The following is a 26,757-nucleotide window of genomic DNA, read 5'->3' as shown; positions in this document are numbered from 1 at the left end:
TTTACAATATTTGAAATAAGTTGGATTTTGATCTAAATATGCAAATTCTTAGAGTTGAGTTGTGATCAAAAAGTTTTTAGTATTGAAGCCCCTCCTCCTCTGCTTACTCTATATAGGCCTCAGTCTCTTTTCATTATTCAGTTCAGCTCACCTCTCACCTGGACAGTAAAGAGAATACGCTATACTTTCAACATGCTGAGAACCTTCTGTACTCTTATTGCTCTAGCATGTAAGAGCGGCTACTGGTTCATTTTATAGTCTGTATTTAGAAACATAAAACTTTATTTAAATATTAATTAATTTAAACATTCTTTTTTTCTCTGACAGGTGTGGATGCTGCAAAAGTGTTGACCCAGACACCACCTGTCCACACAGTTTCTCCAGGAGACGAGGTTCTGCTCAAATGCAACATTCAGAGAGATGAAGGCTATGTCAGCTGGTACAAACAGGTCCCTGGTTCTACTCCTCAGTATATTCTGAAATTTTATCATAGCCACAGTTCACCCTACTTTGGAACAGGATTCTCCTCAGACCGATTTAATTCTAAAGCCTCATCAAACATTGATTATCAGTTTATCATTAAGCGAGCAGAAGCAGGAGACTCTGCTGTGTATTACTGTGGAACATGGGATAACTCTGCTAAGGAGAGCGTATCACAGTGATTTACACTGTGACAAAAACCTCTGTACAAAGTACTTCTGCTTTTAGAGTCTTTGACGTGTCATTTAGACTGTTTGTCAGCAGCTGCCAATAAAAACACAAATCATCAGACACGTCCATCCTCTACAAGTTGTTCAGATTATATGACATTATTGTATCTGTACACATTTTAATTACATTCAGGGATAGCCTTTGGTTTTTTTTCTTCAGAAATAAATTTCTGTACTGACTCAGTCTTATGCTGTATATTTCAGTTTTTTACTGAATTGATTCTGTATGTTTTTGGATCATGTCCTTCGTGTATTTTCAGACTTCAGCCTCCCTCTTCTTGTCCTGACAGTCTTCCCTCCATGCAGTGCTGAGCTCCAGTCCAACAAAGCCTCTCTGGTCTGTCTGACCATCCAAACATCAGACTGGGTGAAGTGTCTTTGTGAAAACCATCAAGAATTCATAATGTCCCAATGAATAGTAGATGCCTGTGCAAGTAGGTTATATAGCTGATACAATTACTTATAAAGCTAGACAAGATGAAAAGAGAGCAAAATAATCTTTACCCACAGCTCCTCCACCTTTTGGTAATCTTAAATGACACCTCATGCTCATTCTCTCTTTAGCCTATGAAAACACTGACAACTGGCTGGTGATTCTCTGCACTCTCATCAAAGTTCTAGCATGTAAAGAATCTGATGTCCACTGCAGACTTATGCACAGATGAAGCTTAATCACATTGATTGAGGCTGTGAAAAAAAACCCTAAATTAGAGACATTACAGTTTTAAAAAAATCCAACATTACTCATCTCAAATCATTAAATCTCGAACAAAACATGTAATGGGATTACATTAGTGGTTGGAGGCAGATGGCATTTCTACTTTCTGCTAAGTATTTCTGTCAGAAATGGGATGACTCTGTAAGTTAACATGAACAGTGACTCAGACTGTGACAAAAACCTGAGATACACAACAACTTTCATGAGATCTGAAAAACATCAAACTATTTTCAGCTTTTATAAGTATTACACTAAGTAATCCTCACTTTTTGTTTAAGGTACGGTTTAATTTTTGTTTAAATTATCTACTTGATATCACTTGTTGAGAAACTTAAATCTATCTTTAAATTCTGAAAAGGGATCAAGTTAAAACACTGCAAAATCATCATGAAGGACATGAAAAGATTGTAAAAATTAAAAAAAAGAAGAGACTTCACATTACCAAGTCAAGATGAGAAATATACATATGTATGTTTAAGCTCCTCCTCCTGTTAGTCGTATTAAAAGGCTCCTTCAGCACCTCCTCTCTTCATCCTACAGAAGCTTTACAGCCACTTTAAAGTTACAAATTAGAAGTGCATTCTCAGCTCACACCGATAACATGCTGGCGACTCTCTGTGCTCTCATCACTGCTCTAACATGTAAACACTTTGACTTATATTGCACACATATATACTAATGTCAGTGTGTTTCTCTTGACTCCGTGTCTTCTTGTTGTTTGCAGGTGTGAGTGGTGTGACAGTGGTTACACAGAAAACTGTGCTATCAGTGAGCAAAGGAGAGACAGCCACCATGGACTGTAACCTGGGGACTGTTACTGACCAGTCTGCTCGGTGGTATAAACAGATTCCAGGAGAAGTTCCTCAGTTTGTGCTGAGGTTTTATCATAGCTGGGGTTCTCCAACCTATGGCTCTGGGTTCTCCTCTCCAAAATTCACATCCACTCATCAGTCAACATCAGATTATCGTTTGATCATCAGCAATGTGGAGGAGGGAGACTCTGCAGTCTATTACTGTCAGACATGGGATGACTCTGCCAAAGAGCATGTATCACAGTGATTTACATCATGACAAAAACCTCACTGTTACTTCTGCTTTTTGAGATTTACACATCCTGATAACAAAGACACTTTTGAAACTTTTTGAAACCAACTCACTAACGACAGATAATGTGTTAATAAACAATAAATTACTTTATTTTAATCAAGGGACTCTCAATTCGATTAACTATCTAACCTTCTATTACCACATGACTTTGACAGCATACATTCTGTTGACGTTCTCCCCAGAGAGAACCCAGAGCCAAGCAGCAGCCATAAATGCTGATGCTTGGTATTTCTGTCAGACATGGGATGGCTCTGATTAAGACATACAGACATAAATAAAATAGAAGCAAATATTTCCGTTGTGTGTGTTTTTAGGAACACCTCTTTATATCATGTGTTGTTTTAAAGGAAGAATATCAACACTGTGACAAAAAACTAAATGAGAGTTAAATAATTTCCCCCAGGGATCAATAAAGTATTCTGATTCTGATTCTGATTCTGAGAGACTCTACAGATTTTAAAAATAAATTCTAACCATTTGAAATCATTACATTTTTTTGACTTTGACTTTTTTTTTGTTAATTTGTTGTTGTACTGTGCATTTAAAATATTGAGGTTAAAGCTGTGTAAATGCTGACCCCAGCCCAGCAGCCAGACTCTAAACTTCAACAGGTAATAAAAGCAGTGATGAGCAGTCAGACTGCAGCCTCCTTTTCTACCTGTTCATGTTTCTAAACTAGAATCACAGTGACGACTGCTGTGCTGATGGCTTTGAGTTCACACCTAAACACTAAGAGAAAAATCATGTGTGTGTTCTCCTTAGGATATGGATTTCTGTTGGTGTATGGGACTACAGTCTAGCCTCAGGTTTATATTGTTCAGTAGCAATTATGAGACAATGAATTTCAGGCCATTTCATGGAGAAACGCAAAAGTAATGTAACTAGTGTAGAGAATTACTTTATACTGGGAATAATTCAGTCATGTGCATTATTTGTGCATTATCTTTAAGAATAGTAATGAGTAATGTATAAAACATTACTTTTTTTGAGTAATAACCCAACAATGATCACAGCAAAGAGGGGAAATACCTCTAACAAGTTCAAATGTTTGACCACACAGCGTGCAAATAATTTTCATGAATGTAATGTGTTTAATATGCTTTTCAGTGATGTTGGCGACTCTAGAAGCAAAGCCAGTGAGAATTCAGTGAGACTCAATAAAGAATCGAATTGATAAATAATATTGATAATCACTAAATCACTAAATTCTTATCAAGTCCCATCCCTACTTTGTGCTGTATTTTTATTATATCTATATTTTTCTTTATGGGTTTGGCTTCTCTTCTCCAATTTTCACATGTACTCATCCGTCAACATCAGATTAGCATTTGATCAACAATATATGGGGAAGCGACACTGACAGTGAAAGTTGGTCTCAATTGGATGTTTCAGTTCCTCTCCCCTCATCAGTGACAGTCAGGAGGTTTTTGTACAGCCATGTATACAAACTGAATCACTGTGGTATTCGGACAAGGCACCAAGCTGATTGTGACAAGTAAGTACTTTTAAACTGATCATGAAACAGGAGGTATTTTGTGTTTATGCTTAGTTCTCTAATTTTCTCATTTCTCATATACTTAGATTTTTCTTTAGACTTTTTTTTTGCTGTTTCATGCAGTCTGCAAGCTACAGAGTTGATCACACGTTGTAATGTGACTTAAGTTCTTCATTAGTGCACAGACACAGATACTGAACTTGATTATTCTTAAAAAAAGGTTTGTATTATCTGCCTCTCAGAAAACATTTTTTAAATAATATTTTCTGGAAATTATTCCATGTTCTCTCAACAAACATTTGACCAAAGGTGGAAAACTGACTATAATTGAACAATCTGACCTTAACCTTAGTGTTGCTTGGTTTTAGAATTAAACCCATTTTGTCTGCAGTTTGTCATAGTTGGTATTATTTTTTCATCTGTGTGAAAAAAAACAACAATTTTCTGATTTAAAAAAAATCTATTTTTTTGTTCTTCTTTAGATGACTATTCCTTCTTTTTTGCAGATGTCATTGTCTTTTATGCGAGTTGTTTATTTTATGATAAATATCATCTTCATCCAATATCTCTGGCCTGATGATGATGTTGTAAGACATAGCTTTTATGTATTTTGGAGAAGTTATTTTAGCTATTTTGGGAGTTAAAGTATAGTATTTTTTCATACATTACTTTATATTGATCCAGTTTTTATTTGTTCATTTTATTGTTGTTGTTGTTGTTCTTTTTTTTTCTTTTTTTTTAAAAATGGTTTTCATGTATTTTCAGGCTCCAGCCTCCCTCCTCCTGTCCTGACAGTCTTCCCTCCGTCCAGTGCTGAGCTCCAGTCCGACACAGCTTCTCTGGTCTGTCTGTCCAGTCAGTCTGTGCCTTTTGCAGATGTGAGCTGGTTGGCTGCTGGGAGTCCAGTGAGCAGTGGGATCTCTACCAGCACTGCTGTTCAGAGACCAGACCAAACTTACCAAATCAGCAGCTCTCTGACCATCCAGACATCAGACTGGAACATGGATAAGGTTTATACATGTAAAGTGTCTTTGGGCTCACAGACTTCAGAGAAAACCATCAGCAAATCAGCCTGTAGCACTGACTAGCAGACGGGTCAGAATCAGCATTTAAAGTCTGCTCTTCAAACCTTTTGGTATTTTTTTGTGCCTGTGTACATGTAAGAAAATACTAGCAGTTAATGTTTGCTATGCATTTATTCTGCAAAATGTTAATAAAAAATATTGCAAGTGAACATTGGAGGCAATGTAGCATTTTCTTCTTCTGCCAGTTTGAATTTCCTCAACTCTTCTGTATGTCCATGTGCTAGTGTGTGCATGTCCATAAGTTCTTTACTTGTGGGGAGGTTATCATAGCTTCATGTTAGTCTCCAAACTTCCACCTCAAAAAACAAAAGTAAAAAAATTCTCTGATCATATATAGAGAATTGGAGTGCCTGAAAAGATAATAAATATTTTACATTCTGGTTTAAGTTTCCTGCAATAAAAGTGGTTTGAAAAGAACCCCCCCCCCCCTCCAAAATGAGTAGTAACTGAAACTATCTACACCTCCCCCTCTGTCTTCCAGGATGCACCTGGAGGCTTCTTCTCTGAATTTAGAGTATTATGCAAATCAAGTCCTAAGTGAGAGGGGACTGTCCCTGACTGGAAAAAAAAAAAAGTGAACCTTTTCATTATTTTACAAATAACCACTGTTGCTTTTAAACCTGGCTCATCTACCAAAAAAGGAGAAATCCTTTGTGATGATAAAATAATAGACCATGAAAAAAAATATATATATGTATATATATATATATATATATATGTATATATATATATATATATATATATATATATATATATATATATATATATATATATATATATATATATATATATTGTCAGTGTGAAGGCTCAAAGATGTTAAATGGTAAATAACTTTTCAGATAATATAAGAGTCAAAAGTTAAAGTCACTGATGCTGAAAGTCAAATAAATAAGTTGGTAAGTAAATAAGAAAGAAAATAAATGTGTAAAAAATAAATAGCATTGTAAAATGAATATATTTTCCCCACAAGGGGGAGGCATTGTCCAATCAGTCTCAGCCACTGAAGAGTGTGATTTTATTTAAAAGCATTGAGGTAATAAGTAGTTGATATAAAGGAATCACTATGAGGGGCCGTACAAGCCAAAATTCATACTTTCACTCTCACATACATATATTCTTCTTCCATGCACATGAATTTTGGCTTGTACGGCCCCTCATAAATCACTGTGAACTACTGCATTGTGGTTTTGCTTCAAATTAACTTAAAGCTTCATTATATTTTGATCTGTGGAGGCTTATTAGAGGAAATATGAATCAGATGAATCATCTGTGTGAGATGTAGACACAGTTTCCTGTTGTTAACTGACAGGAGTGACACCAGATCAGTGCCTGCTGCTGTATCTCATTTGCTTCAAGGTTTGATGTGTGTCTGTTCAGTGATGCTCTTCTGAATATCTTGTCTGTAAAACGTTGTCGACAGAGTTACTGTTACCTTCCTATCAGCTTGAAGCAGTCTCCTTTGACTTCTGGCATCAACAAGGCATTTTTATTCCAGAGAACTGACACTTACTGGATATTTACTTTTTTTGGGCCCATATGACTATGTAAACCCTAGAGATGACTGTGCGGGAAAATACTAGTAGATCAGCAGAAATAATTTGTAAATAATTTAAATTAAAGGTTTTTGCTGCACATCGGTTTGTGTCTTCTGTATATTCTGGGAAATTCCTCATCTTTAGAACAGCAATCTCCACAGAAAGACTTTGGGATAGGGTGACTCGGTAAATAAAGCACAGTAATTCAATATTGCAAGGAAAACTTGAATTAGACACTACAGCTTTCATGAATTCTGAAAAACATTAAATATTTCCAGTCATTCCATAAGGAGTGAAAAAATACTGATAATGAATGAACTTCTCTTTTTTTTAATTACCTTCACCTTTAACAACATTACACCTCAGTTTGTTAGATGAGCCCAGTGTTGCTACCACTAATATTACCACCAGGTATAATTAATCAGTAGTAGTGTCAGTATATTATTTGATGATAAATGTGAAGACTCAAACCAGTGGCAGTGGTAAAAAGATACCTATTAAAAGCACTTGACATTATTTATCAGAAAATATAGAAAATTTAAGAGAATTTAACAAAGGAAACAATTCAGAGAGAGCGCCATAGCTCCTCCTCCTCCTCGTTGTATTAAATGGCTACTCCAGTACCTCCTCTTCTTATCTTACCGTAAAATCTCAGCTGACATTGACAACATGCTGGTGACTCTCTGTACTCTGATCACTGCTCTAACATGTAAAGAGTCTTATACACCAAATTATACAGCAAGAATTATCAGTCAGTGTGTTTCTCTTGACTCCGTGTCTTCTTGTTGTTTGGAAACATATTGGCACCATGTATATATGTATAGACACATAGTGAGGGAGAAAGGTGACTGAAGAAGAAACCCTCAGTGAATCATAGGAATCCCCCAGCTGCCTTGATATATTGCACTATAAAAAAGGGCAGGATTCAGGGTCACCTGATCCAGTCCTAACTATATGCTTTAGCAAAAATGAAAGTTTTAGGTCTAATCTAAAGCAGAGAGATGCATGCAGATAGATATAGTCAGAGTGAGTATGAACAAAAGGAAACAAAAAGGTCATTAAAAAAAGAAAGAAAGAAAAAAGAATAATGTTGTAATGGGTTGATAGGCGGGAGACCAACACAAATAGACATAAATATAGTAAAGACAAAAAAATGTTGCATATACATTTTTGAAGCTCCTCCTCTTGTTAGTTGTTTTATAAAATTGCTCCTCCAGCACCTCCCCTCTTCATCCAACAAAAGCAGTACAGTCCGTTTCACAGCTGCAATTCTATCTTTCATCAAACAGTGAGAACATGCTGGTGACTCTCTGTGCTCTCATCACTGCTCTAACATGTAAACACTTTGACTTATATTGCACACATATATACTAATTTCAGTGTGTTTCTCTTGACTCCATGTCTTCTTGTCGTTTGCAGGTGTGAGTGGTGTGACGGTGCTGACACAGAAACCTCCTGTTCTATCAGTGAGGAAAGGAGAGACAGCCACCATGGACTGTAACCTGGGGACTGTTACTAATGATGCTCGTTGGTATAAACAGATTCCAGGAGGAGTTCCTCAGTTTGTGCTGAGGATGTATCATAGCTGGAGTTTTCCAGAATATGGCTCTGGGTTCTCTGCTCCAAAATTCACATCCACACATCAGTCAACAAAAGATTATCGTTTGATCATCAGCAATGTGGAGGAGGGAGACTCTGCAGTCTATTACTGCCATACATGGGACAGCTCTGTTAATGAGCATGTATCACAGTGATTTACAGTGTGACAAAAACCTCCTCACTGTTACTTCTGCTTTTTGAGATTTACACATACTGATAACAAAGACATAAGTGAAAGCTCAGTGTACACTCACCACCCACAGAAAGCATTTTTAAATAAATGCTATTTTTATTAACAAACATCAGAAAACAATAATGTTGTTTCACGATATGATTCACTAATACACACAAAAAATTCAGTCATATATTGCTCTTAAATTAGTTTTGATGAATCAGAAAATTTAAAAATTGAACTAAGTACTGTCAGCATACTGTCTCACATATGAATACTTCATCAACATTTTCACTTGTTTTTCTGAAGGTTTTACTCCTGTTGCTTAAAATGACAAATAGTAACAAACAAGAAGAAATCAAATTTCACTGTTTGTTTATTTCAGTATCATTCTGTGACATCAAGCTCTAGGCAGTACATATTGGTTGATATTTTATATATCTATAATTATATTAATTTGACAATAAAATATGATAAATAACCTTTTAATTAAAAAGGTGCTGTTATTAAGAGAAACTCCAAAAGATTTCAGCGCTGTACTGAGCCCCCAATGTTTAAAGTCTTCCAGTGCACCTGAAACTCCTGTTTCAATGTTACCATTAGTCATAGTCACAGTAATAGCAGTATTACTTTTTTATATGAGTTTTACCAGCTTCCTTTTATTTCAGATATATAAACTTTACAAAAGAATGGTCCACACTAAACAAAAGCTGAAATCTCTACTTGATTTCATTGAATGATAAATGTGAAGGCTCAATCTAGTGGCAGTGGTAAAAAGATATGTAGTTAAATCAGAAATGATAGATAATTTAATAGAATTTAATAAAGGAAACGATCCAGAAAGAAAGAGATAGAGAGAGAGAGAGAGAGAGAGAGAGAGAGAGAGAGATTCCCAGCTCCTCCTTCTCCTGGTTATATTAAATGGCTCAACCAGCACATTTTTCTTCACATTTTATTGTCAATTCTCAGCTCACATCGACAACATGCTGCTGACTCTCTGTACTCTGATCACTGCATTAACATGTAAAGAGGACTTATGCGTCCAATCGGACCTCAAGAAAGATTTATTAGTCTGTTTGTTTCTCTTGACTTCATGTCTTCTTGTTGTTTGTAGGTGTGAGTGGTGTGACAGTGCTGACACAGAAACCTCCTGTTCTATCAGTGAGGAAAGGAGAGACAGCCACCGTGGACTGTAACCTGGGGACTGTTACTGGCAGTAATGCTCGGTGGTATAAACAGGTTCCAGGAGAAGTTCCTCAGTTTGTGCTGAGGTTTTATCATAGCTGGGGTTCTCCAACCTATGGCTCTGGGTTCTCTGCTCCGAAATTTACATCCACTCATCAGTCAACAACAGATTATCGTTTGATCATCAGCAAAGTGGAGGAGGGAGACTCTGCAGTCTATTACTGTAAGACACATGACAACTCTGTTGATGAGTTCGTATCACAGTGATTTATACTGTGACAAAAACCTCCTCACTGTTACTTCTCCTTTTTTGGATTTTTACACATACTGATAACTAAGACAGTGTATACTCACCACCTAAAGAAAGTATGATTAAATAAATGTTATTTTTATTGACAAACATCAGACTGCACTAACGTTGTTCCACCATATGATTAACTAATATATTTTATATGAACATTTTTTATGTCAGACATGTAAAAATGATTATGAACCAGAAACACTGATGATATGAGTTATAGTTATTGTTTTGAAGACTCATCTGAATAAACTATTAATATAATGTGACGACATTATAATGCTCAAATTTGAAGGTGGAAACACTTATATATTTCTCTTGCTTTTTATACTCACTGTCAACAGTTTCTAAGTTATCATATTTGCAAACAACCATTCATTCTTGTTTTTCTTTGGTTTCTTTTGGGTTTTTTTGTGATATTTAGTCAGTTATGAGATGTCACTACACGGTTTTGACAAATCTTCTTTTTACCTTAGAATTCCAAAATAATAAAGGATGGCTGAAATTACTTGACTGGCACACACTGAGAACCTTTCTGTCATGTGTGGCTGTGTGGCAGGCAGAATGAAGGATCCAAATTAATGAATCACAAGAAACCAATGAATGTACAGGGAGCACATAGGGTAATGATACAACAACTGCAATAAAAAACAACAACAACAACACAGGGTTTAAATATAACAGGGGGTAACAAGGGAATGGGAAACAGGAGGGAAACACAGGTGGACTAATCTGACATAACAAGACTGGGAGGAAGCAAGACTGAAAACACTGAACGCAGGACATAAGACCGCCAAAGTAAAACAGGAAATACAAATAAGGCACGGAGACTTACAGACAGATAAGGAGACATGGCTGACAGGGAAAAGTGAACATGGAGCACAGAGAGAAGAGTAACTAAACATGAAAGGTGGAACACGGGGAAGGGAAGGTTACAGAAACCCAAGGACTATAACTAAGAATGTAACATAAGCAGAAAACAATAATGGGAATAAAACCATGAAAACCAACAAATCAAAACATAACTAATCAGAATCAGCATACTTTATTAATCCCTAGGGAAATTATGTAATTGTATAACTAATCAAACTAATCAAAAACACAACACGCTGGCTTCCAGACCCAGTAGCATGATACTTTCAGCTTTAAAATCTAACCATGATTGATTTTATATCTGAATGAAATCAGAGAGTTAAAGTGTGAGATAATAAATCTTATCCACTGCTTCAGCGTAGTCTTATGAATAACAAGTTACAAATGTACTGTGTGATGCAGATGTGGCTAAAGATATGACAAAAACAGCGTTGCGCACATCTCAATCTGATTTGGACTTATAAAAAGGAAAAAGACAAACAAACTTGAATGTGACAGTAAAGTAACAGCTCAGTCATTCAATGTGTTATGAAATATAAGCAGACTGATGAGGGGAAAATAATGATGACAGTGAAAGTTGGCCTCAACAGGATGTTTCAGTTCCTCTCCCCTCATCAGTGACAGTCAGGAGGTTTTTGTACAGCCATGTATACAAACTGAATCACTGTGGTATTCGGACAAGGCACCAAGCTGATTGTGACAAGTAAGTACTTTGAAACTGATTATAAAGTGGGAGAGATTTTCTTAATATTATTCAGTGTTTATGTTTTGATATCTTATGTTTCAGATTTTTAATCATTAATTATTAATATTCTAAATGAGCCTTCAAATACAAGATTCTTCTTCAATTCGTTTCTTCAGAACTGAAAAAGCCTCTTAGATGAGGCTTGAAATGCTTGAATGCTGTTGAATGTAATTCTTTAACTTCGTGATTAGAGGCAGATATTTATCTCTGTCATTCCTATGAAGCAATAGTATTATTGAACTTTGATGAGACATTGTTTAAAGACAAAATTTGAGAATAATTCAGTCTTGATTAGTAGTAACTAATCTAAAAGTCAAATCTCAAAAAGGCAAAACACTAAATTAAAGTTAACATTCTGACCTTAATCTGGTTCAGTTTTAGAGCTAACTGTATTCTGTTTAACATTTATCATAGATGGTATTGTTTCATTTCACACTAAAGAGTTTCAGACTAAAAAATACTGACTGATGTAAATGTTTATGTGTTTGAAATGTAACATTTCTATTGCTTTAGATACTACTTGTTTATAGTTTTACTGGAAGATATTAGTTATATTTTATAGTAAATTGCTTCATAATGATGTTGTAGGACATAACCTGAAATGGTTCTCTTGTTTGTGTGTTTGTACATGAAATCTCAGCTGCTATAAAGGACTGGTTCTAATTTAGCAGATGCGATATTTTTCATGGCTACAATAAGTTATCATTTATAATAACAGATAGATTATATTCATCCACTGCTGTCTCTTACACAGTTCTTTTCTTAAAAACTTTTCTAGTATTTAATTGATTTATTTCAATGTTTCTGAATGTCTTTCATGTATTTTCAGGCTCCAGCCTCCCTCCTCCTGTCCTGACAGTCTTCCCTCCGTCCAGTGCTGAGCTCCAGTCCGACACAGCTTCTCTGGTCTGTCTGTCCAGTCAGTCTGTGCCTTTTGTAGATGTGAGCTGGTTGGCTGCTGGGAGTCCAGTGAGCAGTGGGATCTCTACCAGCACTGCTGTTCAGAGACCAGACCAGACTTACCAAATCAGCAGCTCTCTGACCATCCAGACATCAGACTGGAACATGGATAAGGTTTATACATGTAAAGTGTCTTTGGGCTCACAGACTTCAGAGAAAACCATCAAGAAGTCAGAATGTCCCACTGAGTAGTAGAAGGGTCAGAATCAGCATTTAACATCTATCTGGCTCTTTAATGCTCCTGGCATTTGTTTAGTGTTCATTTTCATGTTATAAAATACGAGCAGTTACTGTTGTGACTGTTTGATTTATGTGCTCTACTGGCCTTTGCTATATGTTTATTCAGCAAAATAATAATAAAAAAATATTGTAACAAAATGATTGATGTGTATCCTGCATTTCCCCTTTTTGTCATATTTCTTGTTCTAGTTTAACTTACCTGCAATAGTAAAGAGGTTTGAAAAAAGATGAGTATTAAATTAAACTGAATTTTCTTTGACTGTCAGTGAGGCATCATCTATTTTACACCTCCTTCTCTCTATTTCCAGGATGCACCTGCAGGCTTCTTGTCTGTATTTAGAGTTTTATGCAAATCAAGTGGTGAGATTCTAAGTGTCAAGTAAGAGGGGACTGTCTCCGACTGAAAACATTCTCAAATGTAAATTTATTTTCATATAAAAACGCTGCTTGACAGGCCTCATACTGTGAAAATATTTTTTGTTGACTTTAAGCCAGGCTAATACACAAAAATAAAGCAGGCAGTAGTATCTTGCCCAAGGACATTTGGCATTAAGACTGGAGCAGACAGGGATCAAACCACCAATCTTCTGATTAGTAGCTGGCCTGATCTACTTCCTATAGGAGACATTGTTGTGTATGTCTAACAAATATTTAGGACTGCCTTCTTGCATTAACACAATTTCTCCAAAATTAGAAGCAGTCTGAATGATGCTGAAAAACCACTTCATGCATTTATTACTTCTATGAAGGACTACTGTAATTCATTATTATCAGGCAGCTCTAAAAGCTCCCTGAAAAGCCCTCAGCTGATCCAAAATGGATTTATTAGTACTGATAAGGGCTAGCGAGAGAGAGCATATTTCTCATATATTGTCTTACCTGTTAAATCCAAAATCAAATTTAAAATACTTCTACTTGCATACAAGGTCCGAACAATCGGGTCCTGTTTTTTTTTTTAAAGACCTCCCAGCTTGCAGGCTTACTTGTGGTTCCTAGGGTATTTAAAAGTAGAATATGAGGCAGAGCCTTCAGCTTTCACGCCCCTGTTGAACCAGCTTCCAAATTGGATTCACAGACACCCACGCTAACTGTTTTTGATAAAGCAATAAAGCATAAGGTCAAGGCTGGACCAGGTGACCCTGAATTCTCCTATAGTTATGCTTCAATAGACCCAAGTTGCTGAGGGCTTCCCATGATGTCTTTCTTCATTCCCCCTTTTTTTACTCTCTGTGTTTATACACCACATTGAATTTGATGTTTTTTGCTGTCTGCCTCCTCTCACCCCAACTGGTCGTAGCAGATGGCCACCCCTCACTGACCCTGGTTCTGTTGGAGGTTTCTTGGCGCTGTGTCATGGCACTGGGTCTTTAACACAGTGCTCATGTATTTTTTGAGTTTTGTTAATATTCCTTAATTTAGTGTCAGTCATGGTTTTAGTTCTCTCAATTGTTTTCTGCTTGTGCTATATTTAAAGTTCTAGTCTTTATGAAAACTGAATTGAATTAAAAGGTGATGATGTGAGGTTTAATGTGTGAATAATGTGTGTTTGTTCTGGTGCTTTTGTTTGAAGTATAGGTAAACATGATTAAAAACTATGAAAACAAAACGAGACAAAATGCCTACAGTTTGATTAAAGAAAACTGATTAATGGAAAAATTATCTGTAAATTATCCGATTGTTCAGTGATGACTTGACGAATCCTACTTCCGGGCCTAAAGTAGTCTGCCTTTAATATGGCTTTTGTGTTGTTAACATGTTTAATGTTTTGTATTTTCTTCTATTTGATCTCAAAAGCTCCTAAAACAGTCAGTGATCCCTGTTGACCTCCCTCGGCTTTTATTACCACTAATCATTTATTTAAGCTCAGTTTTTTTTAAAACCTGAGGATGTAACTACAGCCCAGCCCATGCAGCAGTATATGAATGACTAACCTCGTATTGTGGATGGATTATCTTAGTTGTTCTCCTGGCTGAGGTTTGGTCCTTTTACAGCATCCTGCCATGCGATTACATTTGTTCCTGACCACCGAGAACACTCACGTTAACTTTTATCGAGTGGAAAAAAGTTAGCTTGTTTATATTATGCTAACATAGCTGTGTCGCTAGCGGTCACATAGCACATCATTATATACCAGCTAGCCAAACTTCAGTAACCCTACAAACGTCACTGCTGTCTAGTTTTCTGTCTTCATTTATGCTGGAAGTGATAATAATAATAATAATAAACTTTATTTATAAAGCACACTTAAAAACCAAGGGTATGCCAAGGTGCTTAACAAGTAAAATAGAGTATAGGAGGAGGATAATAGAAATAGGACCAAAGCAAGTACTAAATATGCAAGCAGATAACTGTCACTAATACATAGGAAAGCAACAGGTACAGAGCAAACAAGAATTTAAATGAGCATAAAAGTGCATGATATAAAATCATAAAAGAAATATTAACTAGAGGGAAAGGCAAGATTGAATAAGTGGGTTTTTAATCGTGATTTGAACAGTGCAATGGAATCAGATGCGCGGAGGTCGAGAGGAAGGGTATTCCACAGTACCGGGGCAGCCAGAGCAAACGCACGGTCACCCCGGGACTTCAGTCGAGATCTGGGTTGGGTCAGAAGTAGTTGAGTGGCAGATCTGAGTGTTCTAGCAGGAGTATGTGGTTTGAGAAGTTCACTAAGATAACTTGGCGCTAATTTATTAATAGTTTTGAAGGTAAGGAGTAATATTTTAAATTGAATACGGTACTTTATGGGCAGCCAATGCAGGCTAGCTAGGACAGGGGTAATATGGCAAAATTTCCTGGTACCAGTCAAAAGGCGGGCTGCTGCATTTTGGACTGTTTGCAGTTTAAGAAGAAGAGAAGAGGGAAGACCATAGTACAAGGAGTTACAATAATCCAACCTGGAGGTCACAAAAGCGTGAATAAGCTTCTCCAGGTCCTCATGCGGAATATAATGCCTAGCCTTAGAGATAAGGCGCAGTTGGTGGAAGCTAGATCTCACTACAGCAGACACTTGCTTATCGAGTTTGAGCGAGCTATCCAGCAGTACACCCAAGTTACTGACATAGTCACAAGAAAAACTAGCAAAGGAACCCAGGGCAGCACAGAGTTGGGCACGAGGGATTTTACTGTTGAACACCACAATCTCAGTCTTCTTATCATTTAAAACGAGGGAATTACTCAGGAACCATTCTTTGACCTCCCGCATGCATTCTTGAAAGTAGTGCAGGGACACAGCAAGGTCGTCAGTAAGTTCAAAATAGATCTGTATGTCATCGGCATAACAGTGGAAGGCGATATTGTATTTTTTAAAGATTGCGCCTAGAGGGAGCAAATACAATGAGAAGAGAATAGGGCCTAAAACTGATCCTTGAGGCACACCACAACAGACCGGAGCGGAGGAAGAGGAGAAGGTGCCTAAGTGAACTGATAAGGATCTATCAGCGAGGTATGATTTAAACCAGTCGAGGGCAGTGCCTCTAATACCCACAGTGTGCTCAAGTCTTAGTAATAAAATGTTATGGTCTACCATATCAAAGGCCGAAGAGAGGTCCAGTAAAACTAGGACCATAGAGCGTCCAGTATCAGTGATTACAAGAATATCATTAAGAACTCTAACCAACGCTGTTTCAGTGCTATGCAATGGCTTAAAGGCAGATTGATAACAGAGCTGTACGTTTTCATTTGTTTCCAAAACCCCGCAGTCAGGACATGCTATATTGTATTTAGATAGAAGCTAGCGAGCTAACTTCCTGCTAACTTCTAACTCCGTTAAATGTCATAAATTCCGTTTTCATGGATGCCTGGATGTTAAACTCAATTGTTACACCTGGTAGAGCAGAACGCTGATCATTTTATTAAAGATGAAAAACTTTAGACAGTTTTTCAACTCTCAGTAATGCCATAGTGATCGTTTGATATATGGACCTGGAGCGGAGTTTAGGCCCAGACACGGCCAGTGACGTCAGACTGAACAATCGGATACCAAGGCCTTCAGAAACAAAAAGGTTATAACACAAAGTAGATTAAAACAGCTGAGGATGATTGGCATTCTAAGTGGGCGACACATACATAAATAGGCTTGTGTATTTATTTCCTGTTTGTCTTACTTCTTTGCCGTGTCCTCCCTCGTGATGTTTAAAGAAAATGAAAAGTTAAAAAAAAGAAAACAAAGGAGAAAATTTCAGATAAAAAAAAGCATTGTCACGGACGGTGTGGCAGACCGTGGGGGATGTGGGAAGGAGGACCCAGGCGCGGAGCTCTGTGTGTAAACAGTGCGTTTATTTACAGTGTATGGAAAAAACAACAATAAATCCCCGTGCTCTCCCCTGACTCCTGTGTCACGTCCTCCGTGAAAAGTCCGTGTCCACTCCCGTGTCTCAGCGCTCCCCGTGCTGGCTGCTGTCTGGTGCTCCACACCTCTTCTGGGGAAAACAATAGAGGCAGCCGTCAGGACACAATACTATAGCAGGCATGCACTCAAGGACTAAACCAAAACTGTATGACTAACGTGGAGTCTCATGCAATGATCCCGCGTCGGTGGGAGCTCCATCGGTCTCTTAAATAGCTCCCTCGACGAGCCTGATCAGCAGCAGGTGTGTGTGGGGCTTCAGGTGTGGCCAATCCTCTAGCAGGACCACACCCATCAGGCCTGCAGGTGCTTGACATCCACACACATATACACACACATACACACACCCTGCCTACACATAAAATAAGTGGAACACCGAAAAGAAGCATAGAATAACAAATACATATACATAACACAATATAATTCATAACTGCTCGGGGACCCTGACAAGCATTCCGAAGTTCATTAACAAGAGATGTCATAAGTGCAGAAATTCAGCTTCAGCTTTATGTAGATTATTCTTGGATATTAAAGTTAATGAGCAACTTTTGGGGAACTTTTCTTACTTTTCTTTTTTAATTGCCAAACCATTTGGTGACATGCAGCAAATCAAATGTCAGAAAATAAAGAATGCATTTGTTGTTTTTAAATCAGCAGTGCTTTTGGCTGCTACTGAAATCACAAGGTGTGGCCTAGCAATGAGCTCTGCTTGTTAGACTTGGCAGACTTTGATGCTGGATGTCCTTACTCACAAACCCCCAAAGGGATTAATGTGACGTCTAAAAGACAGTTGATGGTGACTTTTAAAAGAAAAGGAAATAATAAACAGCTTTGTGTTTGAATTGCCCACATAGAGAAAAGCAATAAGATGCAACAGTAAAAAGAAACCATAAAAGTCCTGAAAAAAATACATATAATAATGACAAAAATTTCAAAAGTCAAAAAACTTCCAAAGCAAACCTGCATATGGCAGTGGGTCAGGTTATATAAGTTAAGTCAGACAGATATAAATAGACATGGGCTTTATTATTACTACACTGGGGAGATTCACTTGTTACAGCAGCACAAAGGTCAGGAAGAAAAAGTGATAAGAAAAAGCACAGCAATGGACTTTCTTTAGTCTTTTTAATCAATACATAAAGGTAAGTTTGTACCAATGAAATGAGTATTCAGCTGACTGTTTCTGAATAACCAAATTTTAGTAATAAAACATTTCCAGTAAGCAGCTTCCATTTTATTTTACAGAGAGCTGGTACATCTTAATTTGCATGTGTAGTTATAAATAAAATGCTGAGACCTGCAGGTGCATACAAGGCAGGAAGAGAGGGAGGAGTTGAGAGTTGACGCATCACTAACTGAGTGTGAAGATTTATCTGTAATTCTCGAACCAACATTTCAAACCAGTGACACTTTTTCTCTCTGTACTCAGGTAAAATTATGAAGTGATGCTCTCTAGTGTACAAATGCCTCACAGCATGCATTTCAGAACGTCTTTATGTTTTATTTATAACGAAAAACATTAAAAAAAATGATGTGCTTATAAATGGATCGTTTTCCTGTGTGTACCCCTCAGTGAAACGGTGAAATTTTTTTTTTTTATTTTAGAACAAGGAAACAGTGATTTTTAAACCGATGCTTTTATTGATTTAATGCATAACAACTGCAAATATCTGTTTATGAAAATGCAAATGAACAAATGATGTGAACCTTTTGCTTTATTCTGATTTCTAAAATATCAGCTTTGCAATAAGCAAACAGCACAAACAGTGAAAAAGCTGAATTTAAATGCATTAAAATTCTGATCCTCGACTATTCAGTGGAACATTCTGACTTCTTGATGGTTTTCTCTGAAGTCTGTGAGCCCAAAGACACTTTACATGTATAAATCTTATCCATGTTCCAGTCTGATGTCTGGATGGTCAGAGAGCTGCTGATTTGGTAAGTCTGGTCTGGTCTCTGAACAGCAGTGCTGGTAGAGATCCCACTGCTCACTGGACTCCCAGCAGCCAACCAGCTCACATCTGCAAAAGGCACAGACTGACTGGACAGACAGACCAGAGAAGCTGTGTCGGACTGGAGCTCAGCACTGGACGGAGGGAAGACTGTCAGGACAGGAGGAGAGAGGCTGGAGCCTGAAAATATATGAAAGATGAAAGATGTTAAGGAAAAATAGAACTGAAGTAATAAAAGTAGAAGTGGTGAAATCAACAAGATTTAATACAGAATAAAGATAAATCCCATAAAAATCAAACAATATAAACAGTTTTTCTGTAAAAAAAACAAATAAATAAACAGGTAATCACACATTTTCAACTGGTTTTAAAAACTGTCAAAAAATAAAACAAAACTAAATTAAGCCCTAATTTTACATTAAAGAGAATTTAATTTAATTCTGGAGGATATGTCAACAATCATATGCTATACAATGCAAGTCATTCCCTTCAATTTCAAAGGTGACAGGTTTAAACCTAGATATTTTAAAATTTTGTACTTTACATTAATGTTTAAATTAGGTAAAACTTAATGAGAAAAGACAACATAGACTTATGCATTCTTTAAAAATGAAAATGCTTTGAAAATAACAAGATTGAATGACAAAGTTTTTCACTTTTTCAGTAAACAACATTTTTTTTAAATTGATTGAAAACATTTCTTGATTTTAATACAACTCATAATCATTTCTAACGTATAAAATACGAGTTGGCTCTGCATCAGATACTATAAATATATAAAAAAAGGATTATGAACAATAAAAAATATTAAATTAAGAACTTTTCAGTAAACTATCGGAAATCTTCTAATGTTTCAGGATCAATTTAAACAGCACTTACTTGTCACAATCAGCTTGGTGCCTTGTCCGAATACCACAGTGATTCAGTTTGTATACATGGCTGTACAAAAACCTCCTGACTGTCACTGATGAGGGGAGAGGAACTGAAACATCCTGTTTAGGCCAACTTTCACTGTCAACATATCATGCGCCTCATCAGTCTGCTTATATTTCACAACAATGATATAATGTTTTCCAATATACTTTTTAATGATTAAAAATTCCTTAACCCTTTAAGACCTACCATAGAACCAAGTCTGCCAGAGCTTACTTTATATTTTTACATGCTGTAGTGCCATTTTTGGGAGCATTTCAAGTTGCTATACATCAACACAACTGTTATAGCCCATAGTTTTATTTTTGAGATACACCAATTTTTATATACTGCAGAAAAAACGAAAAACAATTCTATAATGCAAATTTGCAAAGAAAACAGCATATGCATCAAAATAACCTATTTCCAGCAGTGCAATTTGAGTTCGAAGCATCCCAGAAACTATTCAGAAAAGCATGAAGTTAAACATCCATCCATCCCTCTTCTTCCGCTTTATCCGGGGTCGGGTCGTGGGGGCAGCAGAGAAGCCCAAACCTCCCTCTCCCCAGCCACCTCCTCCAGCTTATCCGGGGGAACACCAAGGCGTTCCCTGGCCAGCCGAGAGAAATAATCTCTCCAGCCTCCTCCCGGTGGAGGCACCCAGGAGGCATCCTTGTCAGATGCCCGAACCACCTCAGCTGGCTCCTTTCGATGTGGAGGAACAGCGGCTCTACTCTGAGCCCCTCCCGGATGGCTGAAATTCTCACCCTATTTCTAAGGGTGAGGCCAGGCACCCTTCGGAGGAAGCTCATTTCTGCCGCTTGTATCCGCGATCTCGTTCTTTCGGTCACTACCCACAGCTCGTGGCCATAGGTGAGGGTAGGGACGTAGATCGACCGGTAAATTGAGAGCTTCGCTTTTACACTCAGCTCCCTCTTCACCACGACGGACCGGTGCAGTGACCGCATCACTGTGGCTGCAGCACCAATCCGTCTGTCGATCTCCGGCTCCCTTCTCCCATCACTCGCGAACAAGACCCCGAGATACTTGAACTCCTCCACTTGGGGCAGGAACTCATCCCCGACCCGGAGTGGGCACTCCATTCTTTTCCGGTTGAGAACCATGGCCTCAGATTTGGAGGTGCTGATCCTCATTCTCGCTGGTTCACACTCGGCTGCGAACTGTTCCAGTGCGAGCTGGAGGCCTTCACCCGATGAAGCCAACAGAACCACATCATCCACGAAAAGCAGAGATGAGATTCTAAGGCCACCGAAGTGAAAGCCCTCCGCCACTTGGCTGCGCCTAGAAATCCTGTCCATAAAAATTATGAACAGAACCGGTGACAAAGGAGGCAAAGTCAAACATGACTTTTAAAAACACCAGTATATGCTTATAAGGCCTACAAGTAAAAAACTACATTTTCCGCAAAAATGATGTCACTTCCAGTTTCAGGCAGGTAATGGCGGACATGCGATAGTTCGTATTTCAATGTAGGAAGTGTTACAAACAGCTGATCGGATCGGCAAAGCGTGTTTCTGGAATATTATGTTTTTGTTCCTGCAAGCGCTTTTTATGCAATTTTTGCAAAGCTATATGTGGAAGGAAACCGTGACCTAGGGCAAGCTGATGGCATAAGATGTAACCTTACCTTTTTTTTTTAACCTCTGGCAGTTCACCACTACCATTTCAAGCAATTCATTGGAGTTGAGTGACTTAAATTGCAATAAATACCTGGAAAAATTGGGGTGTTCTAAAACTTTTGACTGGTAAATGACTAATATTTTTACCAGTACCTTACTAATGCTTACTAATGTGTAATTATAATAATGCATGACCTAATTATGTTTTAGTGAAGTCTCTCTGTATCTATATGTATGGAGTTATTTCAATCTCAACTGTATTTACACTTAGTGTAGTAAATCACACCTTCAGTGTTACTAGTTCATGGTCATATTTTAAAGACCTGACTTACATAAATAATGTTATTGAAAAAAGGTAAAAGAACGAAATCTCTAGTGTTCTTTTCTTCAATTTTCTAGATTTTCTTTCTGGCTTATAAACGTCTAACATGAAGGTTCATTATATGGTACTAAATCTGTCTAAACTATTTTAAACACCCAGATAGAGATGGATATCTTTCTTAGCAGCACCTTTGTTCTTGGCACACTTCAGCAACACAAGTTTCTTGTTAATGAGGGAAATGAGGGAAAACCAACTAGAAAGGTTAAAAAGAATTGTTATTACAGTTTCAAAAGCAAAAACATCAACATTTATATATGTAACCATGTCAAAATCAGAACATGTACACATTAAATATAAATGTGTGTACAATTAAGACAAACATCATAAACACATCTCTAAATAAAATGAGAATTTGCTTTTCCATTTAAAAATGTGTTTTTGATGAATCCAGTGTATATTTCTATTGATTCGTTCTTTCTGACAGATAGAATCTGGTTACTGTCACATTTACTGCAGCTGGAATATAACAATTAAACAATTACAACCATGAAAGAGCTGAGAGAAGTCTATAATTTTTTTATTATTTAAAAATAACTTGCAAAAACATAAACTACCGTATGTTGGATAGTTTGGTTTATGTGTTTTTACATATTATAATTTGGGCCAATGTTAGTGAATGAGATGTATTTTTCAGTACTTTTCTTTTTATACTTTTAATAATCAAGGTTAAAATGAATAAAAAAACACCAACAACATTCCAGTGTTTAAAAACACAGTCTAAAGATAGTGGGTTACACTTAGTTCATTGGATATATATATTATCTGCATATGAAAGCGTTTCTAAAAGCAGAAGTAATAATGAGGAGGTTTTTGTCACAGCCTGAATCACTGTGATACGTACGCAGAAGCAGAGTCATCATATGTCTGACAGTAATACACTGCAGAGTCTCCTGTCTCTGCTCGCTTGATAATGAACTGGTAATCAATGTTTGATGAGGATTTAGAGTTGAATCTGTCTGAGGAGAATCCTGTTCCAAAGCTGAGTGAGCTGCTAGAATGACGAAATCTTAGAACATACTGAGGAGCCTCTCCAGGAACTTGTTTATACCATCTAACATAATTCCCATCATATCTCTCTATGTTGCAGTTGAGAACAACTTCTTGACCTGGAGAAACTGTGTGAACAGCAGGTGTTTGGGTCAACACGATCACTGCATCAACATCTGCCAGGAAACACACACAAAAACATGAATGAAAAGTTTACCTCCAACAATATACACCCTAAAACAGAAGATCTTACATGTTAGAGCAGTGATGAGAGTGCACAGGATCCACAGCATGCTGTCAGTGTGAGGTGTAAATGATCTTTACTGTTCAGCTGAGATGTGAGTGGGATTGTAGTGAGAAGTGAAGCGATACTGACACTTAAAGACACAGAGGAGAGGCAAACCAAAGGAGGAGGAGATTCAACAAAATGATTTTCATTCATAGAATAAAAAATCATTTATAATGCAAATAACATCAATTAAATGTTTCTGGCTCATGTTCAACCGACACACTTATGGCTGTCATGACATATTGCTCACGAAAATATTGTTGTAAAGGGAATAAATATTATATAACTGATTATTGACAGTTTTAGGTGTTAACACCAATCTATTTCTAGCTGAAATGTGAGCAGGACTTATGTGAAAAGAATAAACAGTAACATTTATAAGAACATGAGGTAGAACAAGTCTCAACAAATTCAGAGCAGTTTAAATGCAAATGCCCTTATCCTCACACATCACACGTTTTCTTCTCGTCTTATATTTATTTCTGCCTGATGTATAGTTATCACTATTTAAGAGCTGAGACTGGTGTTTACTAAATTTCTATTACTTATAGATAACTTTTAGTTATATACAGTATTAGTCCTCTTCTGACATGTTTTGGCTGAATAATATCTCTATATTCCTCTGCTTGCTTTATTCATATTTTCAATGATGAATATTAAAATTAATTAAAAAAACAAAACAAAACAAATAACACAGTATTTGGAGGTGGTGGGATTTCAGTGTGTTTCTCGGATGGGTCTTTTTTTCAGCATGTGAAAGAGCATCAAAAAGCAGAAGTATCTGTGAGGAGGTTTTTGTCACAGTGTGAATCACTGTGATACCCTACTGCTAGCAGAGCCGTCCCATGTCTGACAGTAATAGACTGCAGAGTCTCCCTCCTCCACATTGTTGATGATCAAACGATAATCTGTTGTTGACTGATGAGTGGATGTGAATTTTGGAGCAGAGAACCCAGAGCCATAGTTTGGAGAACTATAGCCATGATAAAAATACAGCACAAACTGAGGACTTCCTCCTGGAATCTGTTTATACCAATAGACAGTGTTATCAACAGTCCCCAGGTTACAGTCCATAGTGGCTGTCTCTCCTTTCCTCACTGATAAAACAGGAGGTTTCTGTGTCAGCACCGTCACACCACTCACACCTGCAAACATCAAGAAGACATGAAGTCAAGAGAAACACACTGACATTTAACTGTAACATGAAGTCTATTCTTCAATATATTTTAGACTCTTTACATGTTAGAGCAGTGATGAGAGCACAGAGAGTCACCAGCATGTTGCCTGAGTGGGCTGAGAACTGAGTGGAGAGGCGATGGTGGAGGAACTATTTAATACAACTAACAGGAGGAGGAGCTTTGGAGTTTTCTTTTTTCCGCTTGCCTGTGTTATTAATATTAATAACAATAATAAATATGTCTTGTATATATAGTTTTTTTATTATTATTTTGGAATGGTTAATAGCCATTCTTTTTCCATGGTTGGTTATATTTTATACTTTTAACTTGTATTGTATTTAAAAACTATAATTAGATTAGCATATTCTGAAGCAACATAAAGTTTGCCATTTCAGCTTTAGCTCTGTAGAAAATCATTTTCACAGTAAGTTATTCTCTCACATGTCAAACTTTGCACAACAGTGGAATCATCTAATTAAACAACTAAATATCTGTAAGTAAGATGGGCCTGTTTAAAATGTGATGTATAAAAACAGTTTTTTAAAAACAGAAACAGTTTGCAGCTTGAAATTCCCACCCTGTGATAAACTATTAAGATTCAGCAGCAAAATAAAAATTATATAATTATCTCAAAATTTGTCACAGCAGTTGCATCATGATAGCTGACGGAGATGCTATCTCCTTCATTGTTACGAACAAACAGTTTAATCAAAATTAAAACTTGCTAAATAAAAAGTAATAAATAAAAAAAATTCTGATTGGTTATATTTAAATTTGGCTATTTGTGTGGATGCTTTAAGCATCCACACTATTGAGTTCCTTCTTGGTGTTTCCGTACACTTTTCGCCGTGGATCTACTTCCACAATTTTTGTGCTATTTTCACCGTTCAAATTTTAAACTATTCTGCTATTTCTGTTAATGATGGCTATATCTTTTGGTATTTTTCACTATTATACTTTTTAAAATATTAAGCTTTTTTCCTTTAATTTGAAATGAATGGGAAACTTCTGCAATTCTGCTAAAATTTGCTTGTTTTTGAAACTTAACTACTTCCTCATATTTTCACGTAGAACAACCATTCAAACTTTAAAATGTTCTCAAATTATTGGGCTATTCAGGTATAAATCAGCTTTTTCAAAGCTTTTACCGTTTTACTTTTATCCCTCTTAAAGTTTTGAGTTGCCAAATTGTGATTTTTCACAAAATACATGCGTTGTTATGGTTGCTATACTCTTGGCTTCCAGTGTGCCACTGAAGGTTTTGCAGTTTTCTCTTCATGTCCGAACAACTTCTTGCTACTTGCTCAATTTTCACTCAACTTCCACAAATTATACATCAAAATGTAGGTATTTTTGCTGGCTTTCAGGAAATGTCACTATCATTGTTGTGGGACTTATAGGATCTTTGCAAATCTCCTCAGACCAACACAAAGTCGGAAAACTCTCCATAGAAAGTCAATGGAGAGTTTGTTCAAAATCACCGCTTGATTTCTGTAATGAGAGGCATATTCGAATCGTCATATCTCCTTAACGAAACAAACTTAAGACATGAGGCTTGTCCCAGTATATCTTCAGACACTCCTGACGCTCACAATTCAAGAATTTCTTTCTCACCTATTACCGTTCTGAAATGAGTTAGACTTGTTTGAGGGTAGGAAATTTGTCCTTCGCTCAGATTTCAAACTCTGGAAATGAACCACTTTTTTCTCTTGTCATAACTTTTTGTTGGATTTCCACAGAGACCTGAAAATTTCCATGACTGTTCACCAAAACCTGCTGTCTCTTACGGTGAAAGAATGATATTGATACTCCAAATAGATTTAGAGTTAGAAAGCGTTGTTTGAGGGCAAGTCAAGGCAGTTTTTGCTTCGCCTCTACTCAGTTATGGTGCATTACAAGTCAAATATCTTTAATAATTCAGATTTTAATGATAAATTGTCAACACTGGAAGATTCCCCCATCTCTTCTGAACAAAATGGTCTAAGAATGACCGTTCTAGCCTCTACGGTTAGGAAATTACGGCCATTTGTTTGAGGGGAGTCCGCACTACGAGAAATAGACTGCAAAAATCAGCTGTCCATTTTGCTTTTCCAATTTTTCTGTTTAAGTTATTACTAGTTCTGCTATTTTATAAGATTTGTGCTAAATATAGTATTTCTGCCAAATATAGTATTTCTGATTAATTATAGTTTTTCTACCAAATCATAGTACAGTATTTTTTCTTTTTAAAGGATTTTTATGGGATATTTATATTGCTTAATATAGTATTTGTGCTTTTTATAAGATTTGTGCTTAATATAGTATTTCTTCTTTTTATAATATTTGTGCTAAAACATAGTATTTCTAC

General features: G+C 36.8%; 3 protein-coding genes and 1 gene segment (V, D, J or C); 2 read left to right on the top strand and 2 right to left on the bottom strand.

The window, feature by feature from the left end:
- Positions 1–130: 130 nt before the first annotated feature.
- On the top strand, positions 131–5,264 carry LOC113020018 (immunoglobulin lambda-1 light chain-like). Of its 2 annotated transcripts, none has more exons than XM_080300861.1 (4): positions 131–229; positions 328–654; positions 4,001–4,030; positions 4,796–5,264. In XM_080300861.1, the coding sequence occupies exons 1-4, from the start codon at positions 193–195 to the stop codon at positions 5,116–5,118; spliced, it is 717 nt and encodes a 238-aa protein (XP_080156987.1). In that variant the 5' UTR covers positions 131–192; the 3' UTR covers positions 5,119–5,264. The 2 variants fall into 2 exon arrangements, with proteins under 2 accessions (XP_080156987.1, XP_080156986.1); XM_080300860.1 differs by lacking the exons at positions 131–229; positions 328–654 and adding exons at positions 1,886–2,069; positions 2,153–2,479.
- Positions 5,265–7,517: 2,253 nt separating this feature from the next.
- Positions 7,518–12,863, top strand: LOC113020017 (immunoglobulin lambda-1 light chain-like). Of its 2 annotated transcripts, none has more exons than XM_080300859.1 (4): positions 7,518–7,986; positions 8,070–8,396; positions 11,451–11,480; positions 12,352–12,863. In XM_080300859.1, exons 1-4 carry the CDS (start codon positions 7,947–7,949, stop codon positions 12,672–12,674), a joined length of 720 nt encoding a protein of 239 aa, XP_080156985.1. In that variant the 5' UTR covers positions 7,518–7,946; the 3' UTR covers positions 12,675–12,863. The 2 variants fall into 2 exon arrangements, with proteins under 2 accessions (XP_080156985.1, XP_080156984.1); XM_080300858.1 differs by lacking the exons at positions 7,518–7,986; positions 8,070–8,396 and adding exons at positions 9,287–9,444; positions 9,536–9,865.
- A 5,825-nt stretch (positions 12,864–18,688) lies between these two features.
- LOC113020673 (immunoglobulin lambda-1 light chain-like) lies at positions 18,689–23,332 on the bottom strand. The gene is made up of 4 exons (XM_080300844.1): positions 23,197–23,332; positions 22,794–23,119; positions 19,902–19,935; positions 18,689–19,202 (listed from the first exon to the last, which is right to left on the bottom strand). Exons 1-4 carry the CDS (start codon positions 23,234–23,236, stop codon positions 18,880–18,882), a joined length of 723 nt encoding a protein of 240 aa, XP_080156970.1. The 5' UTR covers positions 23,237–23,332; the 3' UTR covers positions 18,689–18,879.
- A 710-nt stretch (positions 23,333–24,042) lies between these two features.
- Positions 24,043–24,511, bottom strand: LOC145419371 (Ig kappa chain V-VI region NQ2-6.1-like). The segment is given in 2 exon segments: positions 24,043–24,377; positions 24,472–24,511. Coding segments are annotated over 2 exon segments (375 nt in total).
- Between the last annotated feature and the right edge of the window lie 2,246 nt (positions 24,512–26,757).

The sequence above is a fragment of the Astatotilapia calliptera genome, chromosome 4 (genome assembly GCF_964374335.1).
Source record: "Astatotilapia calliptera chromosome 4, fAstCal68.1, whole genome shotgun sequence".
In the NCBI taxonomy this organism is placed as follows: domain Eukaryota; kingdom Metazoa; phylum Chordata; class Actinopteri; order Cichliformes; family Cichlidae; genus Astatotilapia; species Astatotilapia calliptera.
This window is presented reverse-complemented; position numbering and strand designations above follow the sequence as displayed.

Coding starts and splice junctions, on each gene's coding strand:
- LOC113020673 (XM_080300844.1), bottom strand. CDS start 23,236: ATGCTGTGGATCCTGTGCACTCTCATCACTGCTCTAACAT. Junction 23,120..23,196: donor TCTCATCACTGCTCTAACAT/GTAAGATCTTCT, acceptor GTTTCCTGGCAG/ATGTTGATGCAGTGATCGTG. Junction 19,936..22,793: donor ATGACTCTGCTTCTGCGTAC/GTATCACAGTGA, acceptor TGAATCACTGTG/GTATTCGGACAAGGCACCAA.
- LOC113020018 (XM_080300860.1), top strand. CDS start 2,030: ATGCTGGCGACTCTCTGTGCTCTCATCACTGCTCTAACAT. Junction 2,070..2,152: donor TCTCATCACTGCTCTAACAT/GTAAACACTTTG, acceptor TGTTGTTTGCAG/GTGTGAGTGGTGTGACAGTG. Junction 2,480..4,000: donor CTCTGCCAAAGAGCATGTAT/CACAGTGATTTA, acceptor TCACTGTGGTAT/TCGGACAAGGCACCAAGCTG.
- LOC113020017 (XM_080300858.1), top strand. CDS start 9,405: ATGCTGCTGACTCTCTGTACTCTGATCACTGCATTAACAT. Junction 9,445..9,535: donor TCTGATCACTGCATTAACAT/GTAAAGAGGACT, acceptor TGTTGTTTGTAG/GTGTGAGTGGTGTGACAGTG. Junction 11,481..12,351: donor CACCAAGCTGATTGTGACAA/GTAAGTACTTTG, acceptor ATGTATTTTCAG/GCTCCAGCCTCCCTCCTCCT.